This window comes from Sturnus vulgaris, chromosome 13 (assembly GCF_052056855.1).
Source record: "Sturnus vulgaris isolate bStuVul1 chromosome 13, bStuVul1.hap1, whole genome shotgun sequence".
Taxonomy (NCBI): Eukaryota; Metazoa; Chordata; class Aves; order Passeriformes; family Sturnidae; genus Sturnus; species Sturnus vulgaris.
Window position 1 is genome coordinate 5321246 of NC_142255.1, and position 22897 is coordinate 5344142.

The 22897-nt window shown below is 38.9% G+C and overlaps 2 protein-coding genes across 11 annotated transcripts; both read left to right on the forward strand.

Moving 5' to 3' along the window:
- The first annotated feature begins 387 nt into the window (after window positions 1-387).
- On the forward strand, window positions 388-15405 carry BNIP2 (BCL2 interacting protein 2). 10 transcript variants are annotated; one of them, XM_088172418.1, is made up of 13 exons: window positions 421-488; window positions 1651-1761; window positions 4253-4390; window positions 4852-4982; window positions 5693-5760; window positions 6548-6721; window positions 8538-8714; window positions 9369-9471; window positions 9589-9720; window positions 10351-10437; window positions 10569-10667; window positions 12084-12119; window positions 14008-15405. In XM_088172418.1, the coding sequence occupies exons 4-13, from the start codon at window positions 4933-4935 to the stop codon at window positions 14054-14056; spliced, it is 975 nt and encodes a 324-aa protein (XP_088028544.1). In that variant the 5' UTR covers window positions 421-488; window positions 1651-1761; window positions 4253-4390; window positions 4852-4932; the 3' UTR covers window positions 14057-15405. The 10 variants fall into 10 exon arrangements, with proteins under 10 accessions (XP_088028543.1, XP_088028548.1, XP_088028552.1 ...); XM_088172421.1 differs by having other exon boundaries at window positions 443-488; window positions 1651-1681; XM_088172417.1 differs by lacking the exon at window positions 1651-1761 and having other exon boundaries at window positions 388-488.
- A 2881-nt stretch (window positions 15406-18286) lies between these two features.
- Window positions 18287-22790, forward strand: GTF2A2 (general transcription factor IIA subunit 2). The gene is made up of 5 exons (XM_088172428.1): window positions 18287-18339; window positions 18671-18806; window positions 19294-19398; window positions 20697-20823; window positions 22478-22790. The coding sequence occupies exons 2-5, from the start codon at window positions 18735-18737 to the stop codon at window positions 22501-22503; spliced, it is 330 nt and encodes a 109-aa protein (XP_088028554.1). The 5' UTR covers window positions 18287-18339; window positions 18671-18734; the 3' UTR covers window positions 22504-22790.
- Window positions 22791-22897: the final 107 nt, after the last annotated feature.

Consider the following 22897-nt stretch of genomic DNA (forward strand, 5'->3'; position numbering starts at 1 on the left):
CTCCCTGCGGGCTGCAGGGACAGGCACTCATCTCTGCCCTGTGGCCAAGTCAGGCCCGAGGGAACGGCTGGAGCTGTCAGGGCAGGGCTGGGTACAAGGAAAAGGCTTTTAACCCACAGGGTGCTAGTGCACTGAACAGGCTCCCCAGGGCACTGGTCACAGCACTGAATGAGTACCAGGAGCATTTGGACAAAGCTGTCGTGCACGCAGTGTCACTCTTACGGTGCCCGTGCGCAGCCGGGAGCCGCTTTCGGTGGTCCCTATGGTTCCGCCCTCACAGCCGCTGTTCTGTTCTGTTCTGTTCTGTTCCGCGGCACTGTGTCCCCTCACTCCCTCCCTCACGGCGGCGCCGGCCCCGCCCCGCGCTGCTCACGCATGCGCACGAGTGTCCGAGCCGCGCGCGGCCGGGACTGTCACGTGACGCGGGCGGCGGATGCAGTTCCGGGTGAGCGCGGGCGCGCGGCGCGGCCCAGCCCCGCTCCCGTCAGGTACGGCCGTGGAGGGGCGGCAGCGCCGGGCCGGGAGCCGCGGGGCGGGCACGGGGCGAGGCGGGGCCGCGGCCCGGGGCGAGGCGGGGCCGCGGCCCGGCCGCCGGTGCGCAGGGGGCGGTGGGCTCAGCGCTGTGGCCCGGCCGGGGCGGCGGTGGCCGCGAGCAGCTCCTCGGCCGCGCCCGCGGCTCCCCCGCCGTGCCGCTGCCGCCGCGGAGGGGAGAGCTGTGGACACGCAGATCTTCGAGGGGAGCATCCCTTGCCCTGCCCCGCTGTATTTCGCACAGAGCGGCTGTTCCGCTGCAGGCGTAGCAGAGCCGTGTCGCGGAAGTCAGAGTTGCCTTCTGGTGCCTTTCGTCTTAGTTCTTCCTGATTTCCTGCTACTAATGCAATACACTAAATAGTGGTTGATTATTTCTGGTTGACTTGTATGCGTATTTAAGTCTTACAAAGGAATATCTGGGCAGGGTATAAATGTTTTGGGATTGTTTTGAGAAGTTAGTGTTTACCTTTAATTAATTTGAGTGGCGCAGAAATACAGACCCTTCCGTTCTCTGGATGTGGAGTTTAAAGTAGTATCCTCGGGAGGAAAGCAGGAATTTTCAGAAGTTTTCTCTTTTAGCTGTGTGATTTTTCTGTGCTTTGATGCTAAAAGAAGGGAGTAAAAGGAGGCAATTTTTCTGTTATTAACTATATGTCCTTGCTTTGTCCCATTTTGCAAATTTGCAAAGTGGTTAAGTTCCTAGGTCCATCTTCAGGTTTAGAAAACTTGTCTTGGATTTATGGCTAATGTGGCCACGTTCTAAAAACCATTGGAATTACAGAAACATTTAGAAATTGCAGTGAGCAACATCCTGTGGGTTTGTGTACCAGAAGATGTGTCTGTTCCTTGATTAGGCTTGCTATGTGAAAATTACTCTTAAAAGCACCTTTTTAATGCCTGGAACCTGGAATTAACTTGACAGTCATTTAATGTTTCTGTTGACACAGTGAAGGTGAAACGTGGGGGGAAAACGTAGGCTAGCCTTGTTTTGAAGTTGATTTTGACTTCTTGAGATGGAAACAGCTTTGTGTTCTTTGACTCTCAGGTATATTGTTCAGTAAAAATGCTTGACATTGCAATTGTCTTGCAAAATTAAACTTTGTATTTATTCTGTTTTAGATGCTGGGCTGCTCCTGATCAAGGACTGAATGTAGGTCTTTGTGCTGGATAGGCAGATGTGGCCATGGAAATGTCTGGCTTGTAATTGTGTGTTTGCCTGAGAACTCAGAGGTGAAAACCTAAATAATAATTTTTGCAAGCAGCCTTTAAGTTCATGAATAAACTGATCTCATGATTTCTGTTGTCCTTTGGTCCTACCCCTGCTGCCCCACTATTTTTTAGGTATTTGGGACAGACCTGAGTCTCTGTTTAGCTGTACTGTAAATTTTTATAAATGGCAGTTTTTAACAGGCTTCTTAACACTGTTGTAGTTGATATTCCAGAACCTACCAGCTCAGGCAGCTTGTTATTAATGAGAAACTGAAAATTACCTATTCTTCTAGGAAAAAGGAATCAAAACACTGATGTTTGATCTGTGGTACAATGATATTCTTCAAATGCAAATTTAAGTAGGTTTAACCTGCTATTCTGGAATGGAAATTTTTTCATTAGCTGTAGTGAAAGAGCAGTGGGTTTGAGCAATGTGTTGCCTTTTTGTAATATCATAACTTGCCTGTTGAGATACTCTAAAATATAAAAGGTGCTGTAGAGTACTAAAGTCCAGTGGCTCCACTAAGAGAGCAGAACCTCCTGGCAACCCTGCATCCAGATATTCTTTAGTGTGTTGAAGATTTTGATCTTTTGATAACTCTCCATCTTTTATTTCTCTATGCAAAATAGAAAGTAATGAGCAATGGAAGATATGATCAGTTTTAGAAACCAAAAGTTTTTGAGCTGGCCGTAAAGAGTGCTAGGATCAAGTAGAAATTATTTGCTTTTATTTTTCTATGTGACTGATAAATACTTGCCTTATTAAAATATAATACATTTTCCAAGTTATGTTTTTAGATTCACAGCTGAATTTAACAGGCTCTGTTAAAAGCATGTCAGCAGTGCTGCAGGAGGGATAAGACTATTCTAAATTCAACTTTTGTTTGTATAAGCAGATTTTTTTTGCCTGCTTGTAAGCATTTATATTAGTTGATATAAAATAACTCTGAAGTCATGATTTTTCTTTCTTGAAGAGATTACCCTTCCTTCTTTATTTCTCATTCTTCTAGTTGACAAATGAAAGCGCTTTTATAGGTGAGACTTGAAGCCAAAACATCCAAAACAGCTGCTTAGTCTGCATGTTAAATAGGATGCTGGAAACGGAAATTTGGTTATATCTGAAGTAGAGCTCCAGCCTTGCTTTGGAAATTGCTTTCTGTTGTCCTATGTGGTACCTAGCAAATTATTGCTTTATTATCTACCTTAATGAGAAGCTGCTGATGAGAATTCTCCAAGTAATGTGAGGAGTGGTCAATAAAAGCTTAGATAACAGCACGAGTAGCTTTTAAACTCTTGTCTTAGTACAACAAGGTTTATGTCAGTGTGATGAAGTAAGTGCAGGTGGAAATTTTGTGCACTGAAAGGCTGTCCATTTGAAATTAGTAGGTGTTACTTGGTGTTTGGTATTCTTTGAAAGTGTGGGAAGAAAACTGTTCAAGTCTTGGAGCAAACCCCTGCTTTAAACTGTCTGAGAAGCTGTATAGGGAGTGCAGTGCCATGAGCTCAGGAGGAGCATCTTACAGCCACCAGCACAGTGACAGGCTTTGGGGGTGGGATGGTGTTTGGGTGTTTTCACTGCCAGTTTTTTGTCCTTTAAGAGTAAAGTCATGAGTTAAGGTTTTCTTTCAGGTTTATAATCACCTGCATATCGGCATCAGCTGGTTTGTTCCATGCTGCTGGTAACCACTGCATGCTCCTGACTGCTGAGTGCCCTGGGGAAACTCCTTGGGCTTCATCTCAGTGTCCTGAAACAAATACATAGAGAGCTCTGCATACAGTCACTGTTACTGCTGATCCAAATCTGAGCGAATATTTAAAACCCACGGTTAGAGCCAGCAGGTTGGTGCCCAGGAGTACCCACACCTTGTATGCTGGGAACATCATCAGTTTGGTGAGAGGCAGGACTTGTGTCCCAGCAGTGATTTAGTCAGGACAGACAGGGAGAGCTGGGAGGGCACTCGCTGGGGCAACTTCTTCACACTGCTGATGAACAACAGCTGAGAGGTGTGCAGGTGCTGAATGTCTCAATAAAGGACAATCTGGCCCTTAAGAGGAACTAGGTTGCTACCTTCTAGAAATTTTATTTAAATTTTCTGGGTGAGCAAAGCAGGGAAATGTCAGTAAAATAGGCTGAAATTTAGATCATTAGTGTTTAATTTGTAGTACTGGAGTAAAAAAAAAATCACTTAATTTTTCTTTATTAATCAACTTGCATAGCGTAGCTTGAAGCATTGCAGGACATTTTAAAATCAGGTCAGGAGAAGAAAAATTTGGGTTTGTCGTGAAAGGAAAGCTGATCCTACAGAACAGTAAGTGTAATTTGGTTTTCAGCCATGTAAAAAAAATACATCTATATGGATTAATAAGCAGTATTGGTTGCATTCAAATTTCGTACTTGCTGGTGTTCTGTGTTGATTGCTTCTTTGCAAAATACCATAGTTTGTTGTTTTGATGAATGTTGGTTATCTCAATATCTTAATTGATATGTTCACCTGCTTCTGCCAATCTTTAGAGCCAGCACAGCCAAGAGCTTCAACTGGTTTGGACTTCTATGTCAGCAGAATGGTTTACCATGTTCCATTATTGGGGATTCCTTGTTGCTGGTGATGGGTGAGCCTGAAAAAACACAGCTTTACTTGCACATCATAGGGTGAGTTCTCCAAAACACTGTCTTAAATAGTTTTCTTTAAAGTGTTTGGGGTTTTTTTCTTTCTAAATGGGTTGTAGTTTAGATCTGACCATCTGTACTTTTTCTCAAAATATACACTTATTAATTCTATAGAATCTAGAGACACATCAGATTTCTTACATTTTGGACTGAACTGGTGTAATCAGAAATGATAGGTTGCTCAAGGCCTTAATTTTAACTGAGGGGTTGATCCTCCTTGACTGCATGAAATCCCTTCCAACCTGAATTATTGTATGATAAACCATTCCACAAGCAGCTTTGTCTGGAAAAAAAAATAAATGGAAGAAAACACAAAACTTTTCCCTGTGTTTTTGGTTTTTATTCTGCACAATACCTCAATTTGAAGATAAGTTAAAGGATGTGTTTGCAACTATGAGAATTACCACAGTATTGAACTAACACTTTCTGTTATGTTCCTGCAGCTCCTCTTTAGCCCATTGTGCTGAAGACCAGAGGTTTTGCCTGATCAGGAGTCTCTGTTAGCAATTCAAGTTAGCTGGAGAATGGAAGGGGTTGAGTTTAAGGAAGAGTGGCAAGATGAAGATTTTCCAAGGTTTTGAATTCTTTTTTAAAGTAATTTGGATCAAACACATAACATCAGCAGTAGGCTACCTCTTGGTCTTCCTGGTGAACTAATACTCAGTAATAATCTTGAAGTGATTTCCATTAATATAGCAATTTTGAAAATGTTTTGTGGCATATTTCTTCAGGCTTGCACCTGTTGAAGTTTCCAGTGTATCTGAAATGAAGATTTTAAGCTTGGCTTAGTTTATTTCCTGTGATAATATTTTGCAACTACATTGTTTGCATATTACTCCCAGTGCCTCATGGCTCAAATATTTCATTAAGTAAATTTATGAGGAATGTCTTTAAAAGTTAATGCTGCTACTGATGCTTGGGCCTACAAAAAAACTAAATCAGCTTTAGCCACATTCTGTGATAACATGACTAAACTACTTGAGTAATTCACTTCAAGTCAAATTTTGTCAAGCAAGAATGTGACAAGTTTTCTTAAAGATGACACACTGGTAGTAGTCAGTGTTTTGGTATTTGTCACAGGAAGGGATGGTCACTTGAATGCTGTAAAGGAATTTTCTGCTGCCTTGGTGTTTGTTAACTGAAAGCTTGAACTTAGCCTATAAGTAAAGTTAATTCAGTACTATCCCACAATTGGTTTATGTAGTAGTGTGTAAGTCTAAATATACAGCATTAAAAAAAAAGTAAAACCAGGTGTGTAACATTAATTTCTACCTTGTATCCCAGGCCCCTGCCAGAGGATGATCCTGTTGAGTCTGATGCATTGGCTGCAGCTGGAACAGAAAGTGAAGCAGGTAAGAATATTCCAGTCCAGCTGACTGCTTCCTACTTAAATAGCTGCTTTAAAGCTCCTTGGTGTGGGAGGATTTTTTTGCTTGATTTTGTTTTGGGGTTTTGGGGTTGTTTTTTTTTGTTTGTTTCATTGGTTGGGGTTTTGGAGGTTTTTAATTTTAAATTTTTAAAATTTTGTCTGTGTGCTTTACTTGGGGCATTTCCAGTGCTGGATTTATTCCTTGCTTTCAACTCTTGTCTAAATCATGCCAATATTTGCCTTGTATCTCAAAGCATTCTGTGTATTCACAGAACAGATTCTTTAATTCTCTGTTCTCACTGTTGTCTGTCAGTCTTTTTTTTTTTTCAGCTTATATATTATTTTCTATTTTATCAAAGATGGTTATGATGTCACTGAACCCTAACAAAAGCAAATACTAGAGACATGAATCTTGTATTATTTACAAGATTTATTCAGTGTAATATCTGGAGCAGCTCCAGGGAACTTGGATGCAGCAGGAAGGGGTAGTAGTGTCTGAGGTGGTGGCAGCTCATCAGGTTTTTTTCCTGTAGGGAGTATGGTTGGTGTCTGCCACCCTGCTCAGACTGTGTGTGTGCAGTGGGTAAATTGAGAAGTTTTACCTGCTGTTCTTTCCATTTCCTACTAAAGTTTTATTCCAAAGATACCTTGTTTAAATTATGGACATTAATTTATAATGCATTATGAGAAAGGACTATGCTCTTCTGTCTTGGTAATATGCTTATCTAAACTTGCTTTAGCTTTGAAAATAAATAATTTGCTTTCTTCAGATACAGAGGGTAATGGAACCAAATTGAGGAAGAAACTAATAGCTCCAGATATTAGCTTAACTTTGGATCCCAATGAGGAATCTGTTTTGTCTGATGACTTGGATGAGAGTGGGGAGATTGATTTGGATGATTTAGATACTCCTTCAGAAAATAGCAATGAATTTGAATGGGAAGGTAAGTATTTTGGTCCTTTTGTCTGATGCTCTGAAATATTTTCTTATGTACAGGTCGACTGTTTCTCTAGTAAGAAATAGCTATGACTCAATAGTACAAGAGGAGAAATACAAAGGGAGTGATTAGATTAGGAATTAGAAATAGCTGTAGTGACTCTTAAAAGAGCAAATCAGATCTCATCTGATTAGTAAACAGGCAAACATTTAATAGCTGTAGCTGCACATAAACTTAGGTGAAGATCATTTATATCTGCATCTATAAGACTTGAAGTTTTGGAAAATCCTCTACTGCAGTAAGTTTTTAAGAGCTACCCAACAGGAAAAAGTCCCCAAAGTGTTTTACATGTGTTAGAAATGAGTTTTAAATGGAGGGAGCCAAACAAAGGAATATAGATTAGCTACTCAGAAATTGATGAATTGCAATTTAAGGAGGACTGAATAGTATTTTTAAAAATACTAAGTAACACCTGATCTTAAATCTTTTTGTGGTGAGAATGGGAAAAGCTCAGTAGCCTTAGAGTAAGCATATTTCCAGATTGACCAGAGGCAGTAGAAGAGCCTCTATTTTATGTCAAGGAATTGTGAAAGCACTTCATAGGAAGTTAAAGTAGCTGTAGCCACACTAGTAATGATTGGAGTTTTAAGACATTAATAGGTGTTATATCTTGTAGGCAAAACCTGGAGATTCTAACAAGTTTTATTTGAGATAAATGTTTTGTGTAGGAGTTAAAGCACAAATTTTAAACTTGGAGTTTAATGATGTTTTAAGGCCCCCTTATGGAAGCCAAGAACGGTTGTGTTGGGCAAATTGTTGGAGTCTTTAACATCTGTAAACGTCATGGTTTAGGAATATCTCTAATAAATAAACATGTAAACTCAATTATTTCCTCATCCTGAAAAGAAAATAATTTTAATTCCTGTATAAACAGGAAGTTTTCTTTTCACTGTTAGCGTTTGAAACACTATCTGTGGAGAAACAAACACCCTTTGGAATAAGGGGGTGGTTTTGGTTTTTAAATAGCTAAAGGCATATTGCAGGGGAGGTTTACTTGACAGAGACTGTGTGTTTAACTTTGTAAAAGGATTTTCATTGTTTTAATGAAGAAGAATTGGTGTTTAGGGTTAATTTTGCAGTGATGCCAAGGAAATGTTCCGGATGTTTGTGTCTTATTTTTAAAAGTGGCTGAAAAGGGTTTCTGTCTTTTCTTCCTTTAATGCTGCTGCCTTCATTTTCCTGGAAGGATAGTTTGAATTAACAGCTTTGTTTCGGGAACAGACAACTAACTTGCAGTAGGTTTTTCTCGCTTTGGGTAAGGTCCGTGCAACAAAGTCAAGAATCATAATTTCATCAGAGCAAATCGTCTTACAGAATGCTGTCAGCACAAATTTCATATCTTTTGATTGCACATGTGACTTAGATTTAATTTTCAATAGATTTTCCTGCATGTCTGCTTGCAAGGTACCTCAATGTTTTAAATCATACTTCATGTAAATCTGTGATCAACCTTTGTAATTCTCATTGGAGTTAACCACTTTGTCTATTTTGGTGAAATTCATTGTGTTCTAAACGCCTACAATTAATTAGTTTTATTCCATGAATGGAAATTTTTCACATACTTGTAATAGAGACAATTGCAGTCAACAGTTAATTGCCAACATGAGAATGTTAATAAAATATCCATGACATCAGCTAGTGTGTCTGGCTGGTTGAAGAATACCAAAATAGATTAGATAGCAAAGTGGTTAACTTCTGTTGTAGGAGTTGTAACTATGCATGGTATTAATAAGGGGTCTTCAACATGTTCTCATTTTGGCAGATGATCTTCCAAAGCCAAAAACTACTGATGTTGTTAGGAAAGGCTCCCTGGCTGAGTACACTGTGGCAGAGGAGAAGGATGATGGCCGACGCTGGCGAATGTTTAGGATCGGAGAGCAGGACCACAGGGTGGACATGAAGGCAATTGAACCGTACAAAAAAGTTATCAGTCATGGTGGTAAGGATGGTGGTGTGCTCAGGGGAACTGTTGGGCAGCTACTTCTTTAAGCTGACTTGGGGAGGCAGAGGAAGACCTTTGGGCTTAAAGACTTGTGGTAATTCATTTGCTGCAGTGTCAAGACATGGTTGATCTAATAATTCTTTATTAAACTAAAGTTCCAAAATGTACCCTTGGTCACATGTACTAAAATGCACCTATGTAACAAGATAGATGTACTCTATCCTACTGTGTCACTGCTACCTAATTTTCTGGCTTCTAGGCCATTGAAAACATTAGCTGTCGATCTACTAAAGCAGAAATCAATTCAAGACTCTTTCCTGTGAAGAGTCAGACTCGGTGAAGTCTAGGTTGGAAGAAAAGTTGACTAAACTTTAAGAACATAAGATATTACTAAACACAAGGAGCTTCTACACTGAAACGTTTGTTATAGGTACAGTGTTTGATTGACATCAGCTTTAGCTGTTGCTTTATAAGTAGACAAAGAAGAAACTTTGATGTTTTCTGTAATTGTATGAATGTGCCCTTAGGGATGTTTGTACATCTCTTTAAGGTAAATAATGAAAAAGCTTACTAAATGTGCTTGACTTTGTGTAAATGTAATCAGTGTATTGTCACCTTTGTCACTACTGCTGCTTATTTCTTTGTTTTTAGGTTATTATGGTGATGGGTTAAATGCCATTGTTGTGTTTGCTGTTTGCTTCATGCCTGAGAGCAGCCAGCCTAACTACAGATACCTAATGGACAATCTATTTAAGTAAGTAATCATCTTCCTTTCTGGGGTTTTGTTATTTTTAATATATTTGAGCACTACTAGGAATTACTTTCAGATGAAAATTGTGGATATTAAAGTTTTATTTGCTTGTCTCTCCAGGTATGTAATTGGCACTTTAGAGCTGTTAGTAGCAGAGAACTATATGATAGTTTACCTGAATGGTGCAACAACACGGAGAAAAATGCCAAGTTTAGGCTGGCTTAGGAAATGTTACCAGCAAATTGATAGAAGGTAAGAAGCTCTGCAATTTTTTCTTAAAATACTCACATGCTCAGAGATAGACATATTTAGGAAAAACTGCTGTTTAATGTGGAGTCTGGTCCTTTCTGGTTAAAATCTGATGAAGGAAATTGGTGTATTGAAAACCTCTTCCTAAGCTATGCAGTGTGGGGTGGTGATGCTAAAAACATGCCTGGGTAGTGTTGTGTGGCAGATTTTTTTGGTTGGTTGGGGGTTTTGTGTATGCTTTTTGTTGCTGTTGTTCTCAGGGTGGTTTTTTTAGTGAAAATAGCATTCTTAGAATACTGAAAATTGTTATATTGTAGAATATCCTTACAACTTAATGTATTAACACAAGGTTAATAAGGAGTGTCCTTTGTGGACCACTTCATCATTAGTTGTGTAAAAAGATTCAAAGAAGCTTCTCCTTGGAATGTTACTTGATACTGAATCTTTAGTTTTTATTTTACAGTAGTGTAGCATTTTTTCTTCTGATGGAGGTTGACTTCTAATAATGGGATGTTAGAATATTGTGTTTATGTGACAGTTGTGCTTCTAAAACCATACTTCTTATATATTCCAAAACCCCTGGTCATGCTGCCTTTTTTGTTCTAGTAATTATCCATTGTTTAAATCCTTCAGGTTAAGGAAAAATCTGAAATCGTTGATCATAGTTCATCCTTCCTGGTTCATCAGAACGCTCCTGGCCATCACAAAACCTTTTATTAGGTAATACTCTGGAAACTCTTTCATAAATAATTCTGACAATTGTTTGCTTTGAACTTAAAAGACTGTTTTAATATTGACCTAATGAAAAATGTTTAGAGTTGTAACTGTACCCTGCATTTGTTCTTTCACAGCTCAAAATTCAGCCAAAAAATTAGGTATGTCTTTACCCTGGCAGAGCTAGCTGAACTGATCCCCATGGAATACGTTGGCATCCCAGAATGCATAAAACAGTATGTTTTATTATTCCAACATCTTCTACATTGATCATGGGTTAGGACTGGTACATGTTGTAAGTTTGGTTTGAATGTTACACTTGGCACATAATGACTTAACTGAGATCGTTGCTGTCTTTAGGAGGAGTGTCTGTGTCTGACCTCATTGCTAAAGGCAGTTTAGTATGGAGTAGCATGGATAGCCAAAATGTTCGTGTATAGTCATTTTCACAGTGGAGCTTTGTGCAATTACTAAGTTGTGGTGTGTGAATTAAGTCTAGAGAAGGTCTCTAGAAGGCTTAATTAAATTCCAGTTGTTCTGTACCTTAGTGTGTATATTAAACTGGCTTTTGAGTGAGAAACTGTGGGCATGTTAATACTGAAGTTATTTATAATGTCCTCTAAAGTGTTTTAATTAAAATGTGGAACAAGCAAGTGCTGAAATATCACTTGCATTGGATTTTCATTTAAAAGAAAAGCAGCAATGGGAAAATGCTGAAACTCTACCCACTACAATTCTAAACTGCTTTGGTAAAGAAATAAAGACAGCTTCAATGTAATGGTTTTCCTTCCTGTCCAGATACAAATACCCATTTTAACATCAGCACAATGGTGCTCTCAAATAAGATGATGAATCTTTTGTCAAGAGCATTTGTGAATGCAGTAATAGAGTAGAAACCATAAACTTGGGTCTTAAGAAAACCAGGTGAAAACATGTAACTATGCTGATGACAGCCCATTAGAGAGTATAACACATAAAACCTGTGTTGTCTGCATCATAATAGGTGAGCACAAACTGGGGGAAGGTGGCCCAGTGTCACTGAGCACTCACACAAGGGCACATCCATGCTGGACAAAGTCTCGTGTCCCCTGCAGGTGGATGTTGTTTCAGCAGACATCCAGCTGCTGTCAGTTCCACAATTTAACTCTGTAAGACAGAAAAGCAATTTTCATGGGGTGGGAGTGAAACACATGACAAAGCTGAGGCAGTCTTGTGCTGTCTTTGGAATGTTTTTGACTGGGGTTTTATGGGTGTGTTATGAATATTCAGACTGTCGTTCTGAGTTTTAAAAGACTGCCCTCCATATAGATGAGCCATTTGCTCTGCAAAGTCTGGATTTGGTTAAATAATTCTCAGATTTCTATGGAGGATTATATCTGGGTTTAAACTGTTATGGATACAGATTTTAATGCTAACACTGTGCAAGAGGTAGTATTTAATTCATTTGTTATGTCATAGTAATTAAATCTTAATGGTTTTTGTTTAATGCAAGTAAATGTTGGAGGTACGGTGTATTTTTTTTCTTAATTATATCAGTTTCAAAATTTGATAAGTTTCTGCAAATTCTGTTGACACTAATACTGGTTTGCAGCTTCTGTTGATTTTGGCCTTCATATGTTTTATTTACTGAAATTAAACTTTTCCTCACCAAGGTATGAAGAAGAAAAGTTTAGAAAGAAACAGAAAAGGTATATTCATATTTTGATTAGGGTTGCATCTAGATAAGACAATTTGCACTGCAACTAACTCCTAGTTGATTGGCTTGCCTAAAGGAATAAGCATTTGTAAATATAAACATGCACTAGTGCCCAAGTTTTTATGCATGACAGCAACTATACTGTACTTGCAGGCAGTATAGAATCTATAAGAACTCACCCTGGGTGTTCAGCTATTTGCAAATAGTTTCTATTATACTTTTATATGAGATGTCCACTTTTAAGGGGATACCTGGGTTCTCAACTTCAAGAGGCAAAAGTGGTGCTTCTGTATGAACCCATTAAATCAAATGTCAGTGTTTCTAACAGGAATTGATCTCTGGAGATGAGCTGGATTTAGGTGCTAAGTGGTAGCTATGCATTAGCAGAGATGCAACTCTATAAGAAGTTCTAATATTGAATCTTGTATTTTTTGGTATTCACTACCTTTTTAGTTATTAACTTGCATAGGTGCAATCTAAATTAGTCTTTTAGTGCTGTTTGTATTTGCAGTGCCTACATTCCTTCCTAATAAATACTGGATTTCCACTTTGTTAATTTCCAGTCTCCTGCTAACTATTCAGGCTATTCCACAGCTGATTAATTTTCTTTTGAATTTATATGTTATTTTTTCACTCACTAACAGACTGAAAGATTTTGCTGCTAACTTTGTTTTTATTTTATTTTTCCTTTATGTGCCTATTAAGGAAGGCTTATTGTCTAAATTGGGTAGAGGAACACTGAGATTGAAATAAAAGGAATTAAAATTATTTCTGGAAGCTCACATGTAAATCTAGTGATGAACATTCTTTAAGAATTACTCTAATTAAGCAATAATTTAAAACATCTCCAGTAGAACAAGCATTTTCTAGTGTCCCTGTTGATAACTTTACCTATACTACCATTACTTTTGTTAAAAGCAGTATGTTCTTCAGTGAAAATTAGATACAGAGATCACAGGCAGAATTAGATACTGAGCCTTTAATCAGGTAGAAAGCAGCTCCTTTTTATGGGTTCATGGCCCAAAGGAGCTGTCACTGTTTCTGTCATTTTGAAAAACTGGCTGGTTATGGTTTGACAGCTGGACTAGCTATGCTAGGCACATTGCTTAGGACAGACTTGGTCTTAGTCTCTCGCTTTAGAACTGCTGTTGGTTTTAAAATGAATTTACCTCCATGCACAACTTATTTGCCAGATGATGTTATCAAAACTGTAGCTTTGTACTGTCAAAAGGAAAAGTACATTTTGTGCAGGGCTTTCAATCATCCCCTGGTTTCTGCAAAGCAGCATTTTGTTTGCTGGTCCCAAGGCAGATATTAAAAAATAAATACAAAGTCAAACCCATCAGCATGATGGTGAATTTTCCAGGGTAATTGCAAGAGTCTTAGAAGGTAATAGAAAAAGTATTGCAGTTGAGGAGCCTCTGCACTTGTGTTGATTCAACCTTCTTGGCTTAATTACTATAACATTAAAGGTAATTCAGTGTTTATGAATTCATCAGAGTGGTATTGCTTGCCATTGTTGTCATGTTACCTGTATTGTATTCCTGCTTGCATTTGTTACTATGAGCACAGCCTGTGTTTTTTTATTCTATAGTCAAACTTCACTTTTTAAATGCTTCCTCTCAAGTCCTGTAGTTACTTAAATGGTTTCCTAAAAATTTTAATTTAATTTCTAGGGGGTGGTAGGAAAATGGATATTGAAAAGATCCCAAACATGATGACTACATTAAATAAAAACCTTAATTTAATATTTATTTACTAAAACTTTTCCCATGTAAAAGCTTTGTGTTTTCCTGTTAAGGTTAATAGTTTTTCTTAATAATACGAGCTATCAGACTGTGTTAACATAGTTTAATTTTACTACTTTCTTTGCTAAGCAGAGTTGACCAAGAGCTGAATGGAAAACAAGAGCAGAAAAGTGAACAGTAAGTTTGGAGTCCAGACAAGACTGAAGAATCCGCAGATGGAACAATGCTGTTTGTGCTCCATTACAGTGCATTCTCTGTGTGTATGTATTTTATAATCTGTTGCAAAAGGTGCTTTGGACTAGCACACAATGAACTGCTTACTGCTGTATTGGTTTGTCTTGACTTTAATTGCTGTTTATGTAATCGTTTTATACTGCTAAATGGCAAAGAACTCTGTGTTTTCAAAGGATGTTCTTGCAATTGTTTATCTAAATGATGCATGTTCTTCAGTAAAATATTTATATACCTAAATGTTAAAGGAAAGAGATAATATATATATTTTTATGACGGAGCAATATATTGTGTGTACCTGCTGAAGGAATTCATTTGCAGGTAGACAAGGCCATAAGTTACTTGTTGTTATTGTATAAATCTGTTTTGCTGTAAATGGTCAAGTGCATTTCTTTGTTGTCATGAAAACTTGTTTGGATATTAATGATCATTAACTTGACTTTCACAAATACAGAGATCCTTATTTTTGTTCAGTTAGCTTATAAAGCTCACTCCTTTACCTCAGTGGAGTGAGTTTCAACTTTGGTGTCTTTCAGTCCCTTGTTCAGGATGCAGAACTGCAGTTCTGTGGGTGGCAGTTTGTTGGCCACGAGGTTTAAGTCTAAGCCACAAAAGCTGAACTGTCTGACTGGTAAGATACCAGACCTTTTTCAGATGAAGTTGTGAATTTAGGTTCTGCTTCGGTATGTCAAGACTGTCTCAGCTAGCAGTAGGAAATTAGTTCATTGCAGTTCTTTGTGGATGAATCTTGATTGTTACTGGTAGGAACTCTGGTCGTGCTCCATAGAGCATGGGAGCTACACAGGTACTCTAGCCACAATACCATTTTTTGGGCAGAAATATGAGAAGTCTTATACTACCTGTGTCATTCTTGTAGATGAAACATCAATTTCTAAAGCTGTTAGGCACATGATACCAGCACTAATTTAACTTTTAAGAAGTGTTTTAAAGGTTGGGGTGTTTTGACTCCCCACAGTGGTGGTAAATCTGGGTCTGTAAGAGTTGTTCTTGGGCATATAACTAATGTGCATAGGTTTACTGGGACAACAGTAATGCACTGATTGATACATTGTAAAAGTTTGTAACATCTTTTGATAAACGTTGCATTTTCCGTGTAAGGGCAGGTGTATGCAAATAAATTCATTCAGGAGTTGAGCAATATAATGTCGCAGCAAGTATATTAAATCTTTGCTTTTGGTGTTTATTGTGCTCACAATTTTGTCTTAATGCCAAAAAATATCACTTTTTAACTGTATTTAATGTTACTCAGTTACCTTATTAAAAAAAAGTTATATTCAACCAGATTACTACCTGACATTGATAAATAGCAGTTGTGAGATATTCCATGGTCAAGGCTTACCAAGTAACAATTAATCCACTGTCTCCAGTGATACCTGAATAAACTCTGAGAGCATATGGATGTCAGGTGAGGGAAAACAGCTCATGTCTCTGGAAGTTTATTTAAGTCTGCAGTTCAGATACTTTCATCTCAAGATCTAAGTCCTTCTGTTGCAGTAGTTTCTGTATCAGTTTCAAGGAGATTGATAGGCAGGATGTATTCACACAACAGGCAATACCAGTGCCAAGTTGCCTTGCATCCATTCCATCAGGTTTAGCTCTTGCTCTGAAAGCAGAACACAAATACACTTTCTTTGGGGCTGTCTTATCTCCTGCTTCAATTTTGATGTTGACTGAGATTAATGTAAAGTTCAAGTCAGTACATGGAGCACTTGCAGCCTGTTTACTTCTGAAACTTTCCTGGTGTGGTCTGTACAACCATGCAAATCTGATTTTTTACTGGGTTTGCATGTGTCCTGAGCTAAACAGGAAGCATTCTGATTATCTCATTTCCATTTTTTCCTAGTTGATAAAAGGATTAGTCTCAGTAAAATTATATTCTTCATGGAGGGATTGTAGTTCTCTATGTCCTGTGTGTATAGTGCAGTACAGAGTAGCCATCTGTATGTGCCACATTTACCAAATGATGAGATTGTTAATGTGTTTCCTTTTGGCCCGGGATTCTACAGTTTCATGCTGCAGTAGTATGATTTCTTTTGGAAATGTGTATGTGCTTATAAATGGTTTATTTCTCTAGTATAAGTTGTTGTGAATGAGTATACAGCACAACAGTTGTTCTGTCTCTAAAGATACGCAGTTTGAGAAAGAAGTGTACTAAAGAATTATTCCCGTCTGACTTCTTGCAGCTCATCATTTAGTGGTGAGATGGACGTTTACAAAAAGCAAAGTGGTCCCAAAGCTATGGATAATGTTTTGTCAAACTTAATTTTTTTGAAATCTATAATATAATGTAATATATTTTAATATTTAAAAAACTGAAAAGTTTGAATGTCATACTTAAATAAAAATTATTTCAAAACTTTGTGATAAGGAATTCACCTTTCAATGGCACTTCCTTCTAAAAGTAAGTAATTTTCTTAGAATTTGGTGAGCCCTGTCAAGAAAAAAATTAATGAGGCACTGATTGACCTCTGATTTGGAGGTCTCATCAGTTTTTCTATATTGATATATATAGAAGGAAAAGGTGTTGGTGCCTGGTCATGTCAACTTCACTGATGCTGTCTGCTGAAATGTCTGTAGCTGACTGAAAAATATTGAACTACATTGTGAATAGGCACTTTATTAACTAAATCTCTCACAAGGTAGAAAGTTTCTTGGTTAAAAGTGTATTTTGTTTAGTGTCACATTTTTGTCAGTGTATCCTACAGATTTATACGCTATTTAGTATCTAGAAAGATGGTTTAAATTCATGTCTTCTCAAAAGTTGTTGTCTTTGGAAATGACTTGAATTCTCAAATCATCCCAATCTCCCTCATATGAGGAATGGAGAGGAGACGGATAACAGCTTGCATGCTTTTGTAACCACAGAAGCCTTACAAGTCTTGCAGTCAGAATTCTTACTCAGTCCTTGTGAATGCAGGTCATTGTCTACAGGATTTGTTTCACTGACTGCTTGTCGGAGACACTTGAAACAATTGCTTTAATTTTACTTTTTAAGGACACCTTTAGTTTTAGTCAGAGTAACACTGAAATGTAAGGAATATTTAAATACTCATCTTCTGAAAGACATATCTTGCAGCTTTTCTACCTTCAAAATTCTAAGTTGAACTACGCTATTTCTTTTATCACATCTCATTACCCACATTAAACTAACGAAAAAAGGGCATTTGTGAAGAGGGTGCAGTCATGTTAGTTTTTCATCATTCTCAGCATGACTGAGATCAGTGAAATCAAAGCCATTCCTTGCTCAACTAGAATTTTTTTTCAGTTTTGCAAATTGAACTTCCCAGATTACTCTGATGTACGTGACTTTTTTTTTTTTAGTATTGCAAATTGTCTGAAGAGAAACTATCAGAGTGTTTTCCAAAACATGGTAAAATAAGTCCTTCCTTACTCTAGCTTGCTCAACTGCTAAGTTAATCCTGATAACATGGAATTCCAGGTTAATAAGTACAAATAAATATTCATGGAGGACAGATGCTTAGTTTACCAGTGGCTCTGCAGTTCTGCGATGTTTCTTAGTAATCCAACAAAACCTTTTTATTAACAAGAAAGACCTGAGCAGTAAGGTGCCGTAATGGTTGAATGGTAGATTGAAGGATTAAGATAAAATTATTATGCTGTCAATTAGTGTCTGTAAACTTTGTTGTGTGTGATAATGGGAAATACGCAGTGTTTCACAAAATGAAGCTGTAGTAATCATGCAAAAGCACAGGTTGTGAGTCATGGATAATAAAGTGGCTTAATTGGGCTAGTAACACTCTTCACAGATGGGACTGTTTTCCTTTGTCCCTTTAATAGAAAATATGCAAGTAGAAGACCCTTCACCTCTCTCTTAAGAATATTACGATCGTTTCTTTTTAAATGAGCTTGTTTTGTGCGTTCTAGGACGTCACGGGGTCATGCGATAAACACGTGTGCGAATGTGCTAGCGGTCATTACTTAGGGGGCATTTTTTAATGAGGAAAAGCCGCCGCTGAATCCAATAAAGGCCTTTGTACGAGGTGTGGGGCGTGATTGCGGCGTACGAGGTGCGGGTGTGTGGCCGTGTCTGGGGGCGGTGCTGTGGCCGGGGCCGTGTCTGGGGGCGGTGCCGGGGCCGGGGGCGGTGCTGTGGCCGGGGCCGTGTCTGGGGGCGGTTCCGGTCCGGCCCCGCCGCTGTTCCGTTTCCGGGCCGCGGCCGGCCGGGAGGGGCCGCGCTTCCGGCGGCGCGCGGTGAGGGGCGATGGCGGCGCGGGGCCGGGGGAGGGCCGGGGCCGCTGCCCGGGGGCGGCGGTAGGGCCGGAGCCGGGTGGGCTTTGGCGGAGCTGCGCAGTGCCCGGCTCCCGCCCCGATAACTCCGGCCGGGATGGGATGGCGCCCGGAGCCGGGCCGGGCTGTCGGTTGTGCGGCCCTGGCCCCGCGGCGGTGCGGGAGCGCTGCCGAGTGTCGGACGGAGTTGCGGGGCGGCTTCTAGAGCGCCTCGAGCCCTGCCGTGCGTGTGCCCGCCGGGCTCGGCTGTGGGGCGTGGAGGGTTTTATTGTTACCTTTGTTTGTTTTCAATGAGAGCGAGGACAACGCAGGCGCGCAGCCGCGGATGATCAGGACGTGAGCAGCCCTCGCAGTAAACCATGGCGTATCAGCTGTATAGGAACACCACGCTGGGGAACAGCCTGCAGGAGAGTCTGGATGAGCTCATACAGGTTGGGGGCTTGCGCTGTGGGCGAGTAGCTTAATAAAGACAGAAGTTATTATCGAAATGCCTTTGTCGTTCCTGTATCGGGGTACTTAGGGCCAAGGTTTGGGAAACTTACTGATTGAAATCATAAGGGTTTAGTACTCCACTTACTTGTGATGGTTTCTTCTTTACGTTCTGGGTAAAGGAAAGTGTTTTATGTAAGTGGCGTAATCTCATGTGGCTCAGTAAATGAACAGCCAGATTAAGCTGAAACATTGCAGTCGATTTGCTGTTCTTCTGGTTATTCCCAGTAAGTATTTATTATAAAAGATCTTTGTGTAGTACAGAATTGAAATACAAACATAGAAATAAATACAGGAACAGATTGTTCTAGGGATCTGCTTCATTGAAGTGAACTTTTTTGTAATGTTTTTAACTTATACTGCACGTTTGAGCTTACTTTGAAACAATTCAAAACTTCTTTTTTTTTTTTTTTCTTCCAAATACTTTAGTCACAGCAAATCACACCTCAGTTGGCCCTTCAGGTGCTACTTCAGTTTGATAAAGCTATAAATGCAGCACTGGCACAGCGAGTCAGGAACAGAGTCAATTTCAGGGTAAGGAGATGATATCTTAAAGTTTTACGTGAGATACAGCAACTAAGTGTTGATGCAGAATGTCATTAAAAGCTGCATGCTCTAAGCAAGAACTTAAGAGGGTTCATTTTGGTTCTGATAATGACTGTTTTCATGTATATTCTGTAGGCAGCTGTAAGGCTCGTTACCTTGTTCTGCCAGGGATCTTTTGAATGAATGGAAAAATCAAATGATGAAAACAGGGAAGAGGGAAATGCTTTTTTGATGGATAACATTTCCATCCTCAGTGTCTTGCAGATGAGGAGGGAGACTTTTGCTTCTTGCAGCTGTCCCTAGCAAAAGTGAGATGAGGCCAGATTTTCAACCACATGAGTAATGTGAAGAGAGACTGGAGAGTTTTAGATCCACACTTTCACTGGATCATTTTGTAGCTATTTTCTGTAGGTATCATAGAAAAATAAGTTGGGGGAGTGTTCCCAGTCAGCCACCCTAATTGATATTAGATAGCCAGCAAGTTGTTAAATGTCAACTTGAATGTAGTGTTAAGAAAAAAATACCACAAAACCCAGCTTCCTGTGAACTTTTGTCATCATACTTCTCTACAGTCTATGTAGAACACATTAATGATGTGGGTTCCTAAGAGACTAGATTTTTAAACAACATAGAGATGTTAAAAATAGCATAATATCTCTAGCACACTTAAATTGTTTTGTGTATGTAACATGGTATAAAAAGCAGTGTAGCATCTGTTTAGTGGATAAATTTTTTAAATGTCATTTGGAGCTTAAGTTCTACATTCAAAAATGCCAATTTAAAATATGTATAAGTGAAGGTCAGAAGTTTTCCATATTGACATCCTCAGTAGTACATCATATAGGAGGGATACTCCTTTATGTCACATGTCAGTTTTGTCATGATTTTTTATCTACTACTTTGTTTAAGCAGTTGCAGAATTCACATCTTGCTATGATCACTGCTGTATTTGATTTTTCTTATGGCCCAATATTTTAAGAAATGTTTTCTCCTACTGATCCTTTGTACACATTAGAAAAATTGTAAAACTTCTTTGCCTACCTGAGGAGCCTCCCCTTGGATATCCTGTAAGGTCACTCCATGGTCTTGAGAATTTCCACCACTGGAGGGCATTTAAACTCCAGTTTTCCTCAGAATTGCTTGCTTGCTGGTTTGTATGCATTCAGGTCCACTGTTGGCTTTGTAGAAAATCTGTTCTAGAAGGGACATAGTTCAGTAGATAGTCATCATATTTTCTGTTGCTTTTGAGATGTGGCCTATAGAAAATATCTCTTGTTTTTTTATAGGGGTCTCTGAACACATACAGATTCTGTGACAATGTGTGGACATTTGTACTGAATGACGTGGAATTTAGGGAGGTCACCGAACTTGTGAAAGTGGATAAAGTGAAAATTGTAGCGTGTGATGGAAAAAGTAAGTATGAAAAATTATATAAATAGGCTGAGACACAAGACTTTATTGTTTTTAGAAAGCTTTGACCAAATGTCTTGCTAAAGCCAGATTGTCTGTATGACTTAGACAGAAGTAGGGCTCTGCATTCCCTTTTGCATCTGATGAGAGATGAAACAAAAGCCAGCTAAATGCTTTCCTGGCTCATAAGCTCTGAGGTGTTAGGGACTGCTGTGTGCCTGTTGTTGGAAAATACATAATATTAGAGCAATGAGAACAGCACAAGTCATCCTTACTTTTTGTGTGGTGAGTTTTGTAGAACTAACCTATTTGTTAGGGTAGCACCATGTTTTACTGAATCTGAAGAGTGCTTCAACTGTCTCAGCAAGGAATTGTCTGGGAAAAGTGTCTAAGCAGTCATTCTCTGGATTTGATAGCTGGGGACACAAACCCATGAAAAGCTTTTGCATGCATTTGCAAGTCATAAGACTTACTTGTTACCTAACAGACCCTCTCTATGTACACTGCTTGTGGGAGTTTGCAATCCATATCTGCTTGACTGGATTACTTTTTTCCATGTCCCTTGAGATTCTTTACTGGAAAAAGTAATTCAGTGAATTTTGTGGCAAGCTGCTTTATAACTTTTAAGACCATCAGTATGGCAGCCAGCCACAGCTAAAGCTGTGTGAAATGGTGCCCTTTGTTTCAACCTTCAAGAGTGATGCTAAAAGCAGGAACTGAGCATGGAAAAGGCTTTATTTAAGTACACCATAGACCTCTGAAACAGGTTCTTCATGGCTTCCTGACCCTGGCAAGCTTAAAATAGTCACTTCAAGTTGTAGTTCTAAAGAGTTGACAGAATTTATTGTTTTCTCAACTTCTGTTATTAGCCAAGCATATAATTTACTGCTTGGTTTTTGTGTACTTATTATAGCTAGTGGAGGAAACCTGACTTTCCAAGTATTAATCACTCTCATTCTTGAAAAATTGTGCTTATAGATAAGATTTAAACAACTGACTGACTTGAAGTTGCTCTTAACATTACAACCTTGTTTTTTTCCCACGAGAAGCTGACTTATTTAGGGAACAGTACTAAACACTGACTTTTTCTCCATATTTGAGTTACATACTTTTTCCACAGCTCTAAAAACAAGAAAGCAGTAATGGTAGTGTATCAAAAACTGCACTGGTGTTAATTGGTGATTCTGACAAAAGGTCAGAACAGAGAACTGGTCTCAGTTGCTTTATGAAGATCATTCTCATTCTTGCATCTCTTTCAAAAGGCATAAGCTATAGCCCATACTCTGTCAGAGCTTGTGCTGCTGGATGTTCAAAAACCTTTGTCCTTAGCAGATGATAGCCAGATGTGCTTGTGGCTGACTGCAGTAAAGGGTTTGTGTGTCATTACATGTTAGAGCAAAGCTTTTAGTATTTTTAATGCATCTGTGTGCACAACTCTGGAGTTGTGCTGGCTCTTCTCAGTGTTGCTAAGTGAAGTGAAACAGCACAAGCAGTTCATGCATGGCATTGAGAGCAGTAGAGGGAATTGGGTAGGTACTGAACATGTTCTGAAATGCTTGGGGAACGCTTTAGAACTTGGGGAAGGTGTTAGAGAACACTCTTGGTTCTCTGTTTTCAGTGGGGGTGTATTAGTCTCACTTTCTCTTTTCTTTCCTAGACACTGGTTCCAATACTGCAGAATGAATAGACCTGTGGTTTGTCTGCAATATTTTCTGTTAATATGCAGCACTTTCTGGAGAGAAGTATGGAAAGAGACTGATCATACTCAATTCTTGTGATGCAGATGTGAGTTAATCCATACGAGAAAGCATCACAGAATGACAGCAGAAGAAATACCTGTAGCATTTCTTCATTTCACCTTATAGGGCATGAATACAATGTTACCATTTTTTTAATTACAAGAGATACTGTTGTCTTTTTTTGGTTCAAAATAATTTCTGTAATAAACTTTTATTTAAAAACTTTTGAAAGAGTGATCATTGGAAAACTTTATTTAGAAACTAGCATTAACATATCATATTTTCCCAAAATTTTCTAAGTGTGTCTAGGGAAATGTTGCAAATGAAAAAGTCTTTCA